The sequence below is a fragment of the Physeter macrocephalus genome, chromosome 18 (assembly GCF_002837175.3).
Source record: "Physeter macrocephalus isolate SW-GA chromosome 18, ASM283717v5, whole genome shotgun sequence".
Lineage (NCBI taxonomy): Eukaryota > Metazoa > Chordata > Mammalia > Artiodactyla > Physeteridae > Physeter > Physeter macrocephalus.
The window spans coordinates 70,923,293-70,942,400 of record NC_041231.1 but is presented as its reverse complement, the minus strand read 5'-3'; the positions used below and the strand labels follow the sequence as shown (position 1 = coordinate 70,942,400).

Sequence of the window (19,108 nt, the reverse complement as noted above, 5' to 3'; positions counted from 1 at the left end):
CGCAACGGGAGAGGCCACAACAGTGAGAGGCCCGCGTACCGCAAAAAAAAAAAAAATAAATAAAAAAAATAAATAAATAAAAAAAAAAATTCCCCCAGATGATTCTGACATGCCCCAAAGGTTGGAATCAGAATTTTCAGGGCCAGATGGATATTACCTCCCTAATATATAAAAAGAGCCCTAAGATATAACAATCAAGGTGGTAATAATTAGAATTTTTAGCTACTGCTACTATGGAAAAAATGGAAATTTTAGCTACTGTTGGTGGGAGTACAAACCGGAACTAATGTTCTAATGGGCAACTTGGCAATTTGCATCAGAATTTTGCATAGATGCCCCAAGAAGGCATTCCTAAGACTTCTTCACTGTGAAGAAATAACTATGGATGTGCACAAATGTACAAATGTTAAGCTACAGTGATGCTTACTGCTGGCTGTTTATCATAGTGAAAAATTCAAAATGATCTAAATGACCAACTAGGGAATGGTTAAAATAAGGTACATGCATACGACTGAAGATGATGCTGTAATGAAAGTGTTGCTGATGAAGAATGTTTAATGGCATAAGACATGCATGCTCACGGTGTGCTGTGAAGTGAACGGGAGGTTAAACAGAGTACGGTCTCATATTTATGCACATTTATGCATTAAACAGAAAAAAAAGGGCTGAGGATATACATCAAGAGGTAATCTCTGAATAGATGGGACTGTGGGTGATTTTGAACTCAGTGGCTCAGAACACAGGCTTTGACATCACACACTTTGAGTCCTGGGCTCAAATTCCAACACTGCCACTTAATAGCTAGATGACCATGGTAGCAAATAGATCTTCAGTTTTTTCCCCTACAAAATGAGAATAACCATACCTTCCTCAGCATTTCAAGAACTTAGCATGACAGACATTTAGTAAAACACCTAAGCATTATTAACAGCTTTTACAATTTTCTACAATGAGCACATATTACTTTTATGCATAATAATAGATACTTTTTTTTATTTAGCAAATAAATATATGCTATTAAATCACTAAGAGCCCTAGCTTCTGTCTGCATATTTTAACCTATTTTAAGTGTCCTAAGCAGGGAGTCTAGCTGGTGTGACCCACCCAGGCTGGGACAAAACCTCCCTCCCTTCTGCAGCTAAAGGCACCTGGACTCCCAATCACACTCTGCTGGCTTGATCCAATCAGATAAGCCCCCAAGGCAAGGCAGGGGCCAGACCACCCAGGGGAGGGAGGAGGATCAGGCAGACTCACCAAGGCGGGGTAGGAGGGATAACCTCGGCACTTGGCCCACACCAGCTCCAGGGGCTCCAGGTCTCCACGGTCTTCAAAGGGCATCAGGAGGCTTCTGCCTGGGGGTGGGGGAGGGGAGGAGACAGTGCCCAAGGGGGCATGGAATGGTGCCCAGGAGGCCTGCCCGGGGCCTCCATTTGACTGGGGCAGCCCAGAAATGAGTCAGCAACATCCCCTCCACCCTTCCTCTTCCCTACCCTCTCCTTAGTTCTTAAGACTAGATCAGGAGACAGCAAACTTGTTCTTTAAAAGGCCAAATAGTAAGTATTTTAGGTTTTGCAGTCTCCATTGCAACTACTCAACTCTACTATTGTAGCATGAAAGCAGCCATAGACAATTGGTAAATGAACAAGCACTGCTGTATCCCTATAAAACTTTATTTCTGGACGCTGAAATCTGAATTTTGTGTAATTTTCACGTGTTACAAAATATCATTCTTCTTTTGATTTTCAATCATTTGAAAATGTAAAAAACATTCTTAGCTCATGGGCCCTACAAAAACAGGCAACGGGTTACAGTTTGACCTCTGAACTAGAACCCTAGGTTGATGTTCCTTGGAAAAATACAACTGCTTCATCACCAGGACACCAGGAAGAAGGACTATAACCCATATTGGCAAAGCCGCAAACTGCTCTCTGAGCCTCCCTGACTGGTGGGCCTCATGATGGAGGCTTCATGGAAAAAGATGCCTGGGATGGACATCCCAGTAAAACTATTTGCTAAATGAGTTCTTTTCTGACAGGGCCATACCTGGCTATCCAGGACACCTGGCTGCACAGCACTCAGCAGAGCCAAGCAGGTCTGCAGATTCTTTTCTTGCCTGTTCTGTCAGAACCTTACACGGGGTGCCCTGCCTGGAGCAGGCACCACATCTCTTCGGCTTACTCTGTTCTGCACCTAATGCATTAGCACACATGGATGGGTACTTCACAAATGTCTCTGAACACACAGAGGAACCTCCCTTCCCCTCCCCAGTCTATAAACTAGCAACAGGGAGGTGACCACACTCAACTAAGGAAAAGATCCAAATTCCAGAGAGTAGAAATTATGTTCCTAAGGAAACATTACCATCTACATATATAATTTTTTATAAAGTGTATTCCTGTTAATGAGGTCTTGTTTTCTGTCTATTAAGTCAATAGCAATAACAACAAAAAGACAAAATCCAATACTGAAGAGGCAGGCTGTGGGGAAACTGGTGCAATCATATACTGCTGAGGAAATTGCAGACCAGTCTAATCCTTTCAGAATATAATTTGGCAGTAAGTCTCAAGAGCCATTAAAAAAAAAAAAAGTATGAACAATCTACTCCAGTAAATTCCTTCCCTGGGAATTTGTTCTTAGAAAAATAACTTTTAAAATGAGTAAGAGGCTTTTGAACAAAAATATGGGTTCACTACATTATGTATAATGTTAAAAGTTGGAAATAACCAAATTCTACCTATGAAACAAGTAAATTATAATGCATTGATTGGAAGATAACATTGAAAAAAGCAGAATATGAAAGAGCATGTGTTTTGGATTAGCATTTTGTTAAAGACGTGCCTGAAATAAATAGAAGGCAACATAGAGAAATGAAGACAATTGTGTTAAGGTGATGGAACAGTGGAAGGTCAGTTTCCTTTTTAAATTTCCTTTGGCATCATTTTAATAATTATGTGGTTTTAAAAATAAGAATAAAATGTCACCACCAGAAGCACAAAGTACGTGCCAATCCGCTCCCAGTTTTGCACTAGATGCTGTACAAATTAACCTCGACATAAGCCCTGCCTTCTGGGCACTGACAATCAGACAGTAATGAAACATGCAGGCATGCATTCATCAACACACATATGAAAAAGAAACTGATGCTAAGGGAAAATAAAGCAGTTGGGAAAAGGAAAGAGGGGAAGAGAAGCCCTGAAGGGTGAGTGTTAGATGGAAGCTTCAAAGACAGGGCATCCAGAGTGCACACCCCCCATAGGAGGGCTGGACAGAAGTGTGCTCAGAGAACAGCCAGCCCTGCACCTGCTCCACCTGAGCACCACCCAGTCCTCTCCTTTGGCTCTGCCCTGTCCTTTATTCCTTCAGTCTGAGGAGATAAGATCCATGTGTTTTACTGTTTGGACCTGCTGAAGTAGAATGTCTCCATTCTACTCCAGCAGGGAGTAGAAGCATTGGCTCACATGAAATTACAGGGTTATGTGTGAAATTCAGTGACACAGTATATCATATTACTCCTGTGAGGGCAGACTGGAAATATCTATCAAAATTACAAATGAATACTTCCTTCAATTCAGCAATAGAGTATATCTATAGATATACTCCCCAGGGATACAAAATGATCTTTGTACAAGGTTGCTCACTGCAACACTGACTACGACAATTAAACGAAAACAATCTAAATGTCCATCTGCAGAGGGCCAGCTAAGTAAATGATAGCACATCTATGTAATGGGACATTAGGCAGCCAATAAAAAGCACAAAAGAATCTCCAAGATATATTATTAACTGAAAAAAGGCATGGTTTAGAGGAATGTGCATTTTAGGCTTCTCTGCTCACTCTTTTAAATATACACACAAGTTTTTGGTTTGTGTACGTATGGATTATATCTGGAAAGACACAGAAGAAACTGTTAACAGTGGCTATTCTAGGGAGGGGAGAACTGGCTTTTCATTATGTACCCTTTTGTATGTTTCTGATTTTTGTCACCATGGTGTGTGTTACTTATTCAAAATAAGATTAATTAAAAAAAAGAAAAAGGAGTATGAATGACCTGGGAGGAAGGGCCATTTCCCTGACCAGTGCCCCCCAGTTTCGGAGGAGCTCAGGGTCTGGCTGCAGCCCGCAGAACTGGTTCTCTGGAAGGCCTGGTCCCCCAAGATGCACCTGTACAGCACTCCTCACCTGAGCCGTTGTAGTCAGAGTCTCCGTTCACACCTTCCAGGAAGGGCACTCGAGACAGGGCTGGCTTCCCTCGGCTGCGTTTGGGGGGTGTCAGACCACTGCATATAGAGCACGGAGGGAGAGAGGAGCGAAATGAACAATTTCAATGAGAAACACATACACAACTGCTCTCCCATCTCTGCTAGGAGCAGAGCTGCAAAAACCCTTCAAGGAGAATGGTTTCTCACCTTCCCCTAAAAACTCATACTAACCCATGATATACTTCTGACCAGAATGTTCCCACGAGGCTTAAGGAAACATTTCATCCATGTGGAAGGACTGAACTTGGAAAGAGAGGCCTGCTCCCCTCCCAGGGACACTGGATTTCATCCAGAGGGAAGGTCACCCCAGGTACTTGTCAATCCTTCCAGAGTCTAAGCAGCCTGGCCATGAGGAGGGCCTGTCTCACATCTGCCCAGAATTCTTAACTCTCTGGTTCACACTGCTTCTCTAGAAACCAATTTATTTTTGAGGTACAAAAATCTCCCTCTTTCCCAAATTTTCTATAATGGACATGCCTTACTTCTTTAATTAGAAAAGACTTTTTAAATTGGAAAAACAATCAACTTCTCACTTCTACTTTTTGTGTGTGACGTTTTTCTTAGACAGAGATGGATTTTTTTTAACTATCAAGCAGACTGGTTTTTTAAAAATATGGCTACTGCAAAGAGATAAAAAATATATAATAGACAAAGACTAGAAGGTAATAGGCAAAAATGAGAACAGTAATACAAGAATAATGGTATAACTGGAACCCACCCAGGCATCAGTATTTTTAAATTGCTCCCAATGCAATTTTAATGTACATCACAGTTAGAAGACTCTGGGCAAGAATGATGTGGCTATGGTTTTTTTCCATTCAAACTTTAAAAAATATTACTGCTATATAATTATTTCAACAAAAAAATTGCTTAAAAGACAAGTCAACAACCTGCAGTAGAGCAAAAATGCTTAAGAAACCCCTAATGGGATACGAAGAGGCCAGGGTTAAGACTGGTTGGAGAGTAGGGTACTCCTGTGTTACTGAATCATAACTGACTTTATCATGGTCTTATACAGAAAACCTGGCACAGTGAGAACCTGATGAATCATAATCCTTCAGTTACTAGTAGGTTGGGAGCTTTCTTCCTGCTAGTCAAAATTAGGACCTGTTGGGGAAAAAACAACACTCAATTCACATTCAGGATTCAGTTCCCATGCACCCTACCAAAATCTGTCACTGGACTTAAAGAATCTGAGTCCTTATAAAAATGTAAGGTACTGGTAGTTCTATTAGGAAAGCCTCTCCAAGTTCACATCATGGATCTGGGGAGACATCTCCAAATACAACAGAGGAGGGCACAACCAAGCAGTTAAGAGAGAAACTCTGGAGCTAGACTACCTGGGTTCAGAACCTCACTCTTCTACTCATTCATTCTGTGATCCTGAGCAAGTTAACCTCTCTGAGGCTTGTCTTCCCCATGTGTTGCTGTGAGGATTTAATGGATTAATACACAGAAAGCACTCAGTACAGAACTGAGTATTCAATAAATAGCAGTTATATAGTAAATATTATTATATAAACGGCAGTAAATTTTAATGTCTCACTTTAATATTATAAACTACCAACGTTATACTATCAGATGATGAGCTCTGAGAAGGTTGAGCTCAATGAGATAGGATGCAACACCAAAACTAGGTCCATATGTTCCTGTTTCATAGAAAAACACACAAGTGACTCGATCATGGCCTGCATTTCAGCCCTCTCTTTAAGTTACCCAGGTCTAAGCAGACAGCCCAATCTATAATTATTTTGCTTACTGGCTTAACATTTATCTCTCCCTTCTAGATAAGCTCCTTGAGAACAGACACCTTATCAGGGCTTAGAACAGTACCTGGCTCACGGTAAGTGCTCAATTAATAATTCAATGAGTGACCCATAGAAGAGGGTGCAGCCCCAAACTGCTCAGAAAATCATTAGAAAAGATAAACCCAGGGACAGGATAGGAAGGGGATGGGATTGGTGACCAGAAATTCTTTCAAGGTTCTTTATTCTGTGATTATATGATTCTGGTCTAATTAATAAGATCTTCTTTTACATACTTACCCCCACAATGTAGGAAAAAAGAAAATAAAGAAAAAGAAAAAAAACCCTGTAGCTGAAGTCCTGAATCTCCTGTTGTAAACCTCGAAATTCTACTGAGAACCACTGAGCTAAAGAGGAAACGCCTTCCAAGGGCATTGTTCCCACGCTGAGCAGGGCCCCAGAGAAATTGGTGGCTTTGGCATGTTCTGCAGAAAGGCAAGCAGTCTGAACAGACAGGCTAACCAGAGCCTGGCCTGGCTTGCTCCTTGAGGCTCACAGCTGGGAAGAGAACCCTTTGTGGAGGGAGGGACCAAACACACCTACCTTTAGTCAAGGACTAAGAGGGGACAGTTTGATAACCCCACTCCTACCCCACCCCAGTGAACTGGGTTTCCAGGCACCTTATCTTTGAAGGGAGTCAGGAACTCCAACCCGAGACCAGGCTAGAAGCATCCTGTAAGATTTTGAAATCTCTGCCTCTTCTCTATGTCTGGTAACTGTGTTTTCCCATCCACTCCTCCTATATCTCTAGAGCTGCAACATGGAGGGAGACAGCTAGGACATTTCTGAGGCTTGGTGGGGAAGAAAATCTCTAAAGAGCCACTGAAAGCTGGGCCCTGCTACAGCGGGGAAGTAGTCCAGGCCCAAGGGGGCATCTGGGGACCTCCAAGAGCCCACCACCAGTGTAGAGTGAGAACCCAATAGAACCTACACCCAGCCTGCCTTTGAAGCACTTCAAACACAGACACATAGTATTTTGGTGCTGCCCTGGGACCTCTCCTCCCCTGCTCTGAACCCAGAATCCATCCAGTAGCCATGTGGAGGGACCATGAGGTCAGCCTTCAGGACAAGTCATTCTTCTTCTGTGGCACCGAAGGTCTCCCATTTCCAAGAGTCCCACACTCCCTGGTGTCTTGCAGAGCATACAACACAGAGCAGAGATTCAATAAACTCTTAGTCGTGGAAGAAACTTGAAGGTTCTGGCCTCGGAAATCCTCCCTTCAGGTGAAAGAATGGGAAAAGAAACCCATCCCTTCGCAGCCCAAAGATGGTAAAAGAGCTGGGGCCTTTGTCAGACTAAAAGGCAATTCCAAATTTCCTATCTGCCCATTTTTTATTCCTACACCACACTTCTAAAGAGGCCACTGATATGATGCCCCGAAAGGCAAAGGGCGAAACCATGTCTATAACTGTGTTATCTAAATGGGCCCGGTGGGGGGTGGGGGATTCCACAGATGCAGGGTGCATCAAGTTGATTGTGGAGATTTAATCCACTGCTCCTGAGGCTGCTGCGAGAAATTTCCCTTTCTCTTCTTTGTTCGCACAGCTCCTGGTGTTCAGCTTTGGATTTGGCCCCTCCTCTGCCTGTAGGTTGCCTGAGGGTTTCTGTTCTTCACTCAGACAGGATGGGGTTAAAGGATCAACTAATTAAGGGGCTGTGGCTCACTCAAGGTGGGGGGTGGGGGGGGGGTGGGGGGGAGTGGGGTTTGGGGGGGACTGGCTCAAATGTTAACTTCACTGGGCAATACAGCGGGCGTCCCCACCCTCTGTAGCCAAATTCAACTCTACAAACCCTGTAAAGCATCAGCACCACTCCTCCTCCCTGGTCAGATCAGGCCTGACAGTCAAGGGTCACAACGTTTCCTAGGAGCTACCAGAATCACAGATGAGAGGCTTCAGGAAATAACAAAGGTGCGTGAAGAAAAAAACTGAGGTAAGCAGGAGGAGGTTCAATCTGCAGCTGAAAGGAAAATAAATGGAGAGGTGGCAGAGCTGCGAACAAGGCTTTGGGACAAGTGTTCTTACCTGCAAGCTTCAAATGCCAGTCCACCACTGAGACCCAAACTACATTCTGAGTCAGACCCGCTTTCAGTGTGTTTTCCAAAGCCGTTGGTCACACCTGCCAAGGACACACAAAGTGAACCTGAGTGTAGAAACCCCCCTCCCCTGACACATGCTGCAGCGTGAGGCAGCCACCTTGGGAGGGCTCAGCAAGGAGGGGTGGAGAGGATGGCTGGTCCCTCCTCCTGGGAAATGGGTCTTGGGTGGTGGAAAGAACCTGATAAAGGTTTGGGGGAAATGTTGGCTAGGCAGCGAGCAGACACTGCATTTACCTTCCCATCCTTCTGGGTTTACTTGAAGGAAAATAGCCCATAGCTCATTCCAGTTACTGTCATTTGACTACAGTGGGAAATACCAAGACTTCCTCACTCCAGCTGGCTCACAAGTCCCTGGATCTGCTTCTAATTTCAAGCCTCAATTATCAGGGAGTCTCCTCTGCCTCTTGGGAAGCCCACCCACCTTGTCTCTTCAGATAAACACTCACACACCCTATCCATCACACAGCTGGCGATAGCTAGCTTCATTCTTTTGGGATGGTGTCAGGGGAGGTTGGAGCTGGATAAGGACTGTGTCAACCACACCCTGAGATATCTAGCAGAGCTAGTCAAAGTTCAGGATGGGGGGAACTTTTCAGCAGATCTAAGGCAGACCAGACCTTCCTGGGATGATGGGGAGTCAGATTCCCTGGGTTCTAGACTGGGCTCTGAAATATGGGTCCCTTTTCCTCTTTAAGCCTTGGCTTCTACTTTTGTGAAGTGAAGGTAATACCTTCTTACCTATGGAGGATGCTATTAAGTATGAATGAGGGAAGGTCTGTTTACAGCAGGGAGCCCTTCAGAGGCAAATGAAGACTGTCTGGTCATCCCAGGGACAAGACTCTCACCTGCCATGAAAGCTTCAACTCTCCTCTCTATCTATCCAATTCCCACCCACCATCCTGAATCCCACAAGCCTGATAGCTGAGCCAAGAGCTCAAGAGCTCTAAGTCACATATGCCTTAGCCAGAAAACTGTGAGGCAAGTCACACCTGTAAGAGCAGGTGTCTGAGCCAACATATCTGGACCCTAACCTGGCTCTGCCTCTAACATTATGACCTCAATTTAAATCACCAAAGCCTACTGTGCCTCATTTATAAAGGATCAACACCTGCTTTTAAGAGACCCCCCACTAAAGTTGTGCAAAAATATTCCTGGGTATCAGGTGGCTGGGATGGTGGAGGAGAAACAGATTCTAGCCCCAAGCAGTGGGCCCTCTCAGGTTGGATGAGCCTGGTGTCTAGACCTATTTCCCAACAGCAGGATTTTTCATTTTTAGTGCTCAGTGCTGTTTGGCTGTGCCTGATATAACTGAGAGGATGACAACAATAACTGCTACCAACTACTGCTATATACCAAGTGCTTTATATAGGCTACTTCCAATCCTTAGAGCCCTGCAAGGAAGGTGTCACTAACCCCATACTAGAAATAAGGAATAGGCTCACAGAGGTTAATTGATATGCCCCAGGATACACAGCTAGTAAGAAGATGGGATTTGAATTCAAGTCTGCCTAACTCCAGGCCTCAAGCTCTTGACTCTATATAAATACCCTACTACCCTAATACAGGGAAGCTTAGACCAGACAGGAAAGGAAGGTACTGCTGGAAACAAAGTATTAGGTAGGAAGACAGAAAAGCAGAGAAAAGCATGTGCTGACCACACAGCCCAAAGCCACCACATAACAGGATATGAGGAGCAAAAGCCAAGAGCAGGCCCCTCCCTGCCAAGTGAGCTGGCCTTCCATATCCCACCAAGACTAAACAACTCTGTCTGGTGATGGAGGCCCTGCATGTCCAGGTCCACCTTGCCCACAGCATTGACTCCTGAGGCTCCTCTTTGCTTGGGAGAGGGAAGCCCCTCTCCAAACTGTCCCTCACAGGGACTCTGTCCTTGTTTCTACACACCTGGGCCTGAGCCCTTTGTTCCTTTCTAGTCTGTCCTCATCCCCAGGGCCAGGTTAGGCACTGTCTACTCATGAAGCCTTCCCAACTCCCCCAGTTCCTATTCTCTGAACACCTCTAGCAGTGCTGTCACCTGACACATAACCACAGACTGTCCAGCACTGGGATATCTCTGCACCTCAGGACACCATCTAGTCTCCCCACTGGACGGTAAACTCTGAGATTTGGACCTGAGTCTGATTTACTGCTCCCCAGTGTTTCCTCTCTGCATGTGTTGGACATGCAGTAAGGACTCTTTAGTGACAAGCCCCTATTACTACCTCTGAGACCCCATCTCCTATGATCCCTTGGCTCACTCTGCTGTGGCCACATAGGTTCCCTCACTGTTCCTCAGATATGCAAGCATGTTTCCACCCCCATGGCCTGTGCACTTGCTAGTCCATCTTTTTGGAACGTCTTTCCCCCAGATACCCAAAGAGCTCACACCTTCATATCTTTACTCAGAAAGCCTCCCCTGGCCACCCTCTCTAATATCACCTCAGCATCCCCTCTCCCCCACTTCCCTGCTGGACTTTTCTCCACAGCTTCTAATATGAGATACAATTTACTTATTTGCTTTTAGTCTACCTCCCCTACAAGAGAGGAGACTTGTCTGTTTTATTTATTGATTTTTCCCCCTACACTTTAGTGCCTACAATAATGCCTGATATAAATATTTGATGAATAAATGAACTAAAATGAAGGTAGGAACCATTTTATCATATATAGCTTTATATGCTGCTCAGGGCCAAAGAGAGCCCCAGACCCAAGCTGGCCCTCTCAAAACACTTGCTCAAAGCCCGTTTCCCCAGGCCACTACTCGTGTACCAGGCCCAACTGTGAGCTACAGAGCCCTCAGTGCTACTACTGGCATCCACAGGGGCCATTAGGGAGGCAGCTGACTGGGGAAGGTGCTGGCTGGCAAGGCAAAGCAGGAAAGCAGATGAGAAGTAGTGAGAGAAGTCACAGGCGAGGTCACCTGTCTCTTCCTCCTGCTGGGGGGACCTCTCCCCTTCGCTCTCACTACAGCTCCTGCTCCTCGGCCGCTTCCGGGAGTGCTGTTCATCCTCAATGCTGGTGGGAGACGCAGGAGAGCCCACTGCACCATGGTCCTCGCCGTTCTCCAGGGCCCTGTCTGGGCTCCTCTGTAGCTTAACCCCATTCTTGGCCTTCTTGAAGAGGACTGATGTGCGACGGCCCACGCCACTGAGTGGGGCGCCAGTGGGGGATGTATCGGGGGTCATGAGGGACACTCTATTGATGCCATTGTCACTGAGCAGGCGTTGCAAGGGCTCGCTCCCTAGCTGCAGAGGTGATTTTTCCAAAAGCTCATCTTCTTCCACTTTTCTTGGCTTTGGGAATCGGCTTGGAGGTTTGCTATCATTGATGGGTTTCAGAGTGGGGGGATCCGGAGGGGATTCTTGCTCAGACAATGAAGGCGCAGGCCCAGTAGGCTCCAGGGTTGGTGGGGGAGGCATTTTGGAGTCATCTGTTAGAGAAAAAGAGAACCTGCTTGAACATTTTAGAAAAAGTCTGCCCCTACAAGCCAGATAATGACACTGATAACTAAGAACCAAGAGCATAGGCTATTAGAAGGTTTGAGACGTGTCTCAGGTCTAAGGTGAAGAGAAGGTAGGACTAAGTTGTGTCTACACTAGTAGTTCTAAACCCTGGCTATGCATTAGTCACTTAGGTAGTTTCTTAAAAATTCCAGTGCTGGGGGTCCCACCCCAGACAAAATGAAACCAAATAGCTAACGATGGAGTTTTTTTTTTTTTAAGCTTACCAGGTGAGTTTGATGAAGTCAGGGTTATAAACCACTGCCCTACACCCAAGAAAGCCCAAAGCCCCCTGCTTAATCAATAATTAGGTAAGTCTCAGCCTCACAGATTACGGGTCTACAACTCTCTTTAGACCCAGGTGTTTTCCCATCTGTCAATGTATTTTGTTTCATATCACAAGTGAAGCAAGAAGGACAAGCAGAAAGAAGCCGCTTACAGATATGAAAAAACGAGAGCAAGGAAGTTAAATCAGTGGCTCCCGAACATGTCTATTCAACCTCCACCTTAAAAAATGAGACTTTCAAAACAGAGCTCAGATTTCCCTAATCTGAATTTCTGGGAGATGAAGCCTAGAAATTTTTTGAAACCTCTGGAAGCTGCTGCAGCCAGTCCACTGGGCATGACTCTGCACTGCCTTAGCCCAGGAGTTGGGATGGATATGAGTGGCATGCTGACTGCCACATGGGAAGCTGGGAAGGGTCACAATGAACACGAAGCCCTCTAATGCTAAATCTGGCCTCTCAGCCACATCCCCGCTCTCCCCCAACCTAAAATAAAATGGGCCATTCCCTGCAATTTGGCCCCTTTTCCTCTGGAGATAATTCCCAACCTTCTTGATTGTGTGGATGACAGGCCCTCCTGAGCTACAGGCTCAGATCCAAGGGCTGGTAAGAGGGAGACAATTCTGTCCCCAAAGAAGTGGAGAGGATGGAAAGCAACTCAGGTAAGGCACCTGGATCTCTGAGAATCACTTCCCCCAGCTGTCTTTTGCAGTTCTGGGCTTTTCTGCTTGGGATGGGCCTGTAGACTTGGCCAAAGTCTACAGACTTTGACTTGGGGTCAAAGCCATGAGCCCAGACCATCCTTAGGGTCTTTCTTTCTTTTCTATTCCCCCACACCACAACCTAACCTGCTCTAAGAGCCTCTCTACGTGATGGTATAAGTTGAACTAATATTTAACTGGTATGTGCAATATGGCCATACCAGGTGCAAAATATTGGAATACTTCTTTACAAGTTAGTAAACAGCTACTGGGACCCAGCGTCTGAAACTCCCTGAACCCACTCACAATCCAACAACTAAATATCTGCATCAGAGGCCCTCAGGAGCCCCGCCCAATATAACAGCCAACATCTACTCTGACGGATGAATTTTGGTCTCTACATATTGTTAAATATTTTGAGTATCATCCCTGGGTATGCATGAAAGTGTGACCCCTCCCAGGGCTTTTGCTTGCCCACGAGGGTCACACCTAGAGTTGGGGAAGGATGTTCCCACTACAGGATTTCAGCTTAACCCTCCCTTGCCCTGGCCCGCAGCCCCCGGCCTGCCCGTGACTGTCTCTCACCTCTGTCCCCATCGTCTTCTGGCTCCTCCTGCGGGGCCTGCTCCAGCACAGCCACATCCCCCCGGGGCCCTGCTGGCAGCTCCCCATTGGACACAGTCTTGTTTAGCGATGCCAGCTGCGGTGGTGGCGGCTGTGCCAGCTTCTGCCGAAGGACATTGATCTCCCGGCGTAGCAGGCGGACACGGCGGGTCCGGGCCCCACTGGACCGCATGGCACTCACCAGGTCCAGTTTTTCCAGCAGCTCCTTCAGCTGCACCTCTGGGGACAAGTGGGCCCGGTTCTCTGGAATGAGGATGTTGTCCACTGCCAGGGAGAAGGGAGGACAGAAGAAGGGGCTGAAGGACCTGACCAGCCCAGGGCAAAGGGAAGGGCAGGGGCCAATTCCTTCGGATGCAAAATATTCTCCTGGAATGCCTGGGCCAGTGGCTTCCAGCAGCGTCACTGTGGGGCCTTGGCCCTGGCAACACCGCTCCCAGGAGGGCAGCCACAGGGACAAGGTCAGAATCTGGGAAACACCTGCAGGAAGCAGTTCACAGTCACGATTATGGACTCCGTGGAGCAGGCACGAGGCAGCTTGGCAATCGCCCGGCCTGAGTGACTGTTTGGCTGCTGCCATCGAGAAGCAGAGAGCAGGGGCAGGCACAGTAGGGAATTACAGAGGCAATTCCATTTTTCTGATGCTCTACCTGCACTCTTCTGAATGAGCCAGACACACACCAGCACTGCACTCCTGCTGCCCATGCTGCAACGCCACACAGAGGGAGTCCGGGAAAGAAAGACCCTTGGTGAATCTTTAGCTTTTCAGACAGCTAGTACCTGATTCCCCTTATCCTACTATTCAAGAAGTGCTCAGGGAATTAACTTTAACTCTCGGAACTATTCCAGCCACAAGCACATGTACCCCAGCCTGTGCCTATCCCCAGCTTTGCTCCTGGAGTCTGCCCTATAGCTCCAAGGCCCATCCTGATCCCTGGCTCTCTGGGCTCTATCCCTGTGCCTCCTCCTGGCCCCTCTCCTCCCTGCCCGTCCAGGCTTCTCACCGTCTTCCCAGGAGAAGCGGTAAAAGTCCTCCAATTTGGGTGACTCGGGCAGGTGGGTGCCCCTCTCGGGGTCATAGCCGATGTTCTCTGCCTGCCGCCGGGCGTGCCGCAAGATGGCCCCTCCCAGGTCCCGCAGGCGGACAGCTGCTCGGTGGAAAATTGTGTCTTTAGCATTATACTTCATGCAGTTGGTAACTATAAGGTTAAAGTCCTCCTCAAACTCCTCCAAGGTGCGGTACAGGTGGGACTCCAGCTTCCGCCTCATAGTAGAAAAATCCATTGGCTTGGATATGAATTCCAGGTAATCTGGAACCTAAACATATAAAACCTGTACAATTACAACAACCATTTACTAGCCAAACAGGAGCACCCTTCAGCAGCACTGTTGCCACCCCATTTTCTGGCTTGGCCATGCCGGGCTCACTCACAGCCCCAGGGCCCTGGCCCACCTTAGCCTGCTGAGCCCTCACCGTGGGCAAGTCTACTAGCCTTGCCAGACACCCCCAGGTTTTGTACACCCTGTGGCCCAAGCCCTTCCTAGCCTACTCAGACCCTATTTCCATTTCAGGTGGGGCTCACTGCTCAGGAAGTAGGGGGGGAACTTGCCTCACTCAGGTTGACGGGCTCGGCAAAGATGTGTGCGGGATCCTTCTCCTGCAGCAAGTCCAGTGTTGTCCTCAGCAGAACGTTGAACGGCATAAGCTCCAGCTCCATGGCGGCCTGCTGGACCTTGACCTGTGGGGGAGGTGGGGAGAAATCAGGACACACCCCCAAAGAGGCACCGAACTTTTGCTTGATAACTTGACTTTCGCCAGTTGTGTACAACAAATTTTCACAAGATATTAAGCTGACCACTATTTGAGGAGTTATCACTGAACTTTTAGCCTAGAAATAATGATACCAACAGCTACCACTTTGTGAACATTTCCTATGCATTCAGCGCTATACCAAAACTTATAGTAATAATAGTTAATACCTTTATAGTTCTTACTAAGTGCCAAGTAATGTTCAAAATAGGTACAAATGAGGTATTTTACAACGAGGAAACTGAGGCACGGAAGGACTAAGTAAGTGACTGGCCCAAGGTCACACAGCTAATAAGGGACAGATTGGGATTCACAGTGTGTGCTTTTGACTACTATGCCACACTGCCTTTCTATTTATATTACCTCAGTTAATCGTCACAATAACCTCGAAGGAGAAACTGTTATTATCTCCATTTTACAAATATGGAATCTGAGGTTTGAAAAGAGTATAATGAGGAGTTACCAACCCAAGGTCACCTGCCTAGAGAACAGAGACAGGACTTATACCTAGGTATGACTTAGTCCAAGAGGCACACTGATGATATAAAATGTCCCTTGGGCCAGAATTCCCACCTAATTGGCCCTTGGACCACCTAGGTCGGCCTAGGGTGACCAGGGCCTCGAGGCTCACCCCCTTAGGCGGCAAGTAGCCTGACATATTTGCAGCAATGTGCTATACAAATGTTATTTTCCATGTGTGCCCTAATGTAAAAAGGTTGGGAAGCCATGTATTAGACTAGAAGTTCCTGCCTCTTGGCTACATCAAAATAGGCCTGCCTGCATCCCCTGCCTGCTTCCTTTTCCCTTACATTTCTCTGGACCAGAAATGGGAAGAGAAGCTCAGCTGTGGGACCAGGCCTGGGACGGCATAGACAGTTTGAATCCATAGACAGGGTCCTGAGATGTCCTCCATGCCCACCTGTGCTAAGTATGGCAAGAGCTGCCCAGCCTCAGTGGTGGAAACTCAGGCTACAGGACCGTGAGAGAAGGGCTTGTGCTGGGGCTGAACAGCGAAGCAGAGTTTGGAGAAAGAGAGAAGGAACATCTTTAACCCAGGCCTCTGAAGCATGAGAGTAACAGCTGCTATTCCTGGACCAGAGAGAACAGTTTTGGCATTCAATTAATAGTTTTTGCTCACTGTCATGTGCAGAGTGCTGCCGTAGACACTTCAGGGAGGCAAAGAGTATCAATAATGATGATGATGATAGCAGCTGACACTTCTATAGCCTTATTATGTGCCAGGCACTGTTCTAAGCTCTTTATATACATTAAGTCATCTAATCCTCACAACCTTATGAGATGGGTTCTATTATTACCCCCATTTTATAGTCAAGGAAACTCAAGGTATAAGGAGATTAAGCAACTTAATGTCATACAAGTAGTAAGTGGCAGAGCCAGGATATAAACGCAGGCTGTCTGAATAAAGACGCAGACGTAGGGAATGGACTTGAGGACGGGGGAGGGGGAAGGGTAAGCTGGGATGAAGTGAGAGAGTGGCATGTACTTATATACACTACCAAATGTAAAATAGATAGCTAGTGGGAAGCAGCCGCATAGCGCAGGGAGATCAGCTCGGTGGGTGCTTTGTGACCACCTGGAGGGGTGGGATAGGTAGGGTGGGAGGGAGAAGCAAGAGGGAGGGGATATGGGGATATATGTATACATATAGCTGATTCACTTTGTTATACAGCAGAAACTAACACAACATCGTAAAGCAATTATACTCCAATAAAGATGTTAAAAAAAAAACAACACACAAGCTGCCTGATGCCACAGCTCATATTCCTAATTCCTATGCTACACTACCTACCTCAACATTCCCCATGCTCAGAGGCTTAGAATCTCCTTGAACAGAGGTTGGAAAATTTAAATTTTCCTAGACTATAAGTGTTTAAAGGCCAAGTGAGAAACCCCAGAAGCTCCCAGGTCAAAGGTGATAGCCATAAGAATGGCTTGAGAAGCTCTCCAAAACATAAGGCCAGGCTCCCCCCAAGATATCCTGAATGAGAAACTCCAGGGATGGGCCCAGGCAAAGGATATTAAGCTTATGCCTGAGGCCACCACGAGCTAAACTCCCTAAGTTCGAAGCCATCAGCAGCACCACACCCAAGGCAGAGTAGGCAGGCCTTGGAGCCCATAGTGCTGGGCAGGAAGGTAAGAAGCTCGGTGGGTGCTTGGTGACCACCTGGAGGGGTGGGATAGGTAGGGTGGGAGGGAGAAGCAAGAGGGAGGGGATATGGGGATATATGTATACATATAGCTGATTCACTTTGTTATACAGCAGAAACTAACACAACATCGTAAAGCAATTATACTCCAATAAAGATGTTAAAAAAAAAACAACACACAAGCTGCCTGATGCCACAGCTCATATTCCTAATTCCTATGCTACACTACCTACCTCAACATTCCCCATGCTCAGAGGCTTAGAATCTCCTTGAACAGAGGTTGGAAAATTTAAATTTTCCTAGACTATAAGTGTTTAAAGGCCAAGTGAGAAACCCCAGAAGCTCCCAGGTCAAAGGTGATAGCCATAAGAATGGCTTGAGAAGCTCTCCAAAACATAAGGCCAGGCTCCCCCCAAGATATCCTGAATGAGAAACTCCAGGGATGGGCCCAGGCAAAGGATATTAAGCTTATGCCTGAGGCCACCACGAGCTAAACTCCCTAAGTTCGAAGCCATCAGCAGCACCACACCCAAGGCAGAGTAGGCAGGCCTTGGAGCCCATAGTGCTGGGCAGGAAGGTAAGAAAGATGACACCAGGCAGGGGCTCCTTGGTCTCCTGAAGCCACACTGACAGTAGGAGAAAAAGATCTTGAACAAGAGCCCTGGGGGCTCCTCCTCACCTGCTCCCGCTTGAGCTTTTCTCTTTTCCGAATCAGCTCAATTAGCAGCCGTGCCCGCTCCAAGTCATGCCGGAGCTTCTGCCAGTACTTCAGCTCTTCCTTCACTGCATTTGTCTTCTCGTCCTGCTCCCGCTGCAGGAGGGAAGGGAAAGGATAGAGGAGCTGTGGGCCTCCTTCCTGCCCAAAGTCCTCTCCCTGCTCAAGCCTCCTGGGGCCTCAGCAGGTAAGAGCCCCATCCCCTTCCTGGACCCATGGTCCCAGAGAGCCCTTCCACCCCCTCTACCACCCTTCCTCCAGGGCTTCCCCAGCCTTATAACAATGTTTCTTCACTATAGCACAATAACCATTGCTGGGGTGAGAGCTGGGACTGCTTCTCCCTACCCCCAGGGACACCAGAGAGCAGCTGTGCATCCTCAGGGCTGGAAAGAATTTCAGAAGTAAACTAACGGACACCTCAGGGTGGAAAGAATTTCACCCTAGAGCTTCGACTTGGCTAGAAAACAAAGTGAAGTTTTTACTACGAGCTTGTGCTTACTGACTTGAACATACTTTAAAACACCACCACCACCACCAAAAACGTGATTCCTGCCCTAAAAGAGGTTACAGTGTATTTGAGGGAAGAAAGAGACCCAGGGTTTGATACGCCAGGGCACAGCAGCATAAAGACAACAAAAACTGATTGGATAAACTGAATATAAAATGCTAAGAGGACATAAAATAGAGAAGATCTCAGTGGACTGGGGTTAGGTCAGGGATTCCTGGGGCAAGCAATCTTACTAGGGTTTCACATGTAATGATGCATGTGGATGAAGAAAGCAGTAAGAAAGGCCTCTTTTGGAACTGAAGGGACCACAAAGCAGAAGTATGAAGGCAGAATTAGTGATTCTTTGCTTGTTGAGAAAAACGGGCTGGCCAGAGCAGAGAAACTGGAGAACCACAAAAGCCAAGGAAGACCCAGGATCCAGCTGGCAAGAAGCTTCAAATGCCAGGCAAAAAAGCCTGGACGTGGCCTGCCTGGAGAGGGGGAATATATTCTGGAAAAAGAAATGACAGGATGGGGCTTCCCTGGTGGCGCAGTGGTTGAGGGTCCGCCTGACGATGCGGGGGACGCGGGTTCGTGCCCCGGTCCGGGGAGATCCCACATGCCGCGGAGCAGCTGGGCCCGTGGGCCATGGCCGCTGAGC

The 19,108-nt window shown here is 47.0% G+C and overlaps 1 protein-coding gene across 2 annotated transcripts in view; it reads right to left on the bottom strand.

Moving 5' to 3' along the window:
- BRPF3 (bromodomain and PHD finger containing 3) overlaps positions 1 to 19,108 on the bottom strand; it is a 42,274-nt gene that overhangs the window by 12,378 nt on the left and 10,788 nt on the right. For both annotated transcript variants that reach the window (XM_028478780.2, XM_007114935.4), the window contains 8 exons: positions 17,925 to 18,056; positions 14,878 to 15,006; positions 14,272 to 14,584; positions 13,232 to 13,534; positions 11,082 to 11,591; positions 8,091 to 8,184; positions 4,181 to 4,278; positions 1,255 to 1,352 (listed from right to left, as the gene is read on the bottom strand). In XM_028478780.2, the coding sequence (XP_028334581.1) occupies positions 1,255 to 1,352; positions 4,181 to 4,278; positions 8,091 to 8,184; positions 11,082 to 11,591; positions 13,232 to 13,534; positions 14,272 to 14,584; positions 14,878 to 15,006; positions 17,925 to 18,056 (1,677 nt within the window). The remainder of the gene's footprint in view (positions 1 to 1,254; positions 1,353 to 4,180; positions 4,279 to 8,090; positions 8,185 to 11,081; positions 11,592 to 13,231; positions 13,535 to 14,271; positions 14,585 to 14,877; positions 15,007 to 17,924; positions 18,057 to 19,108) is intronic.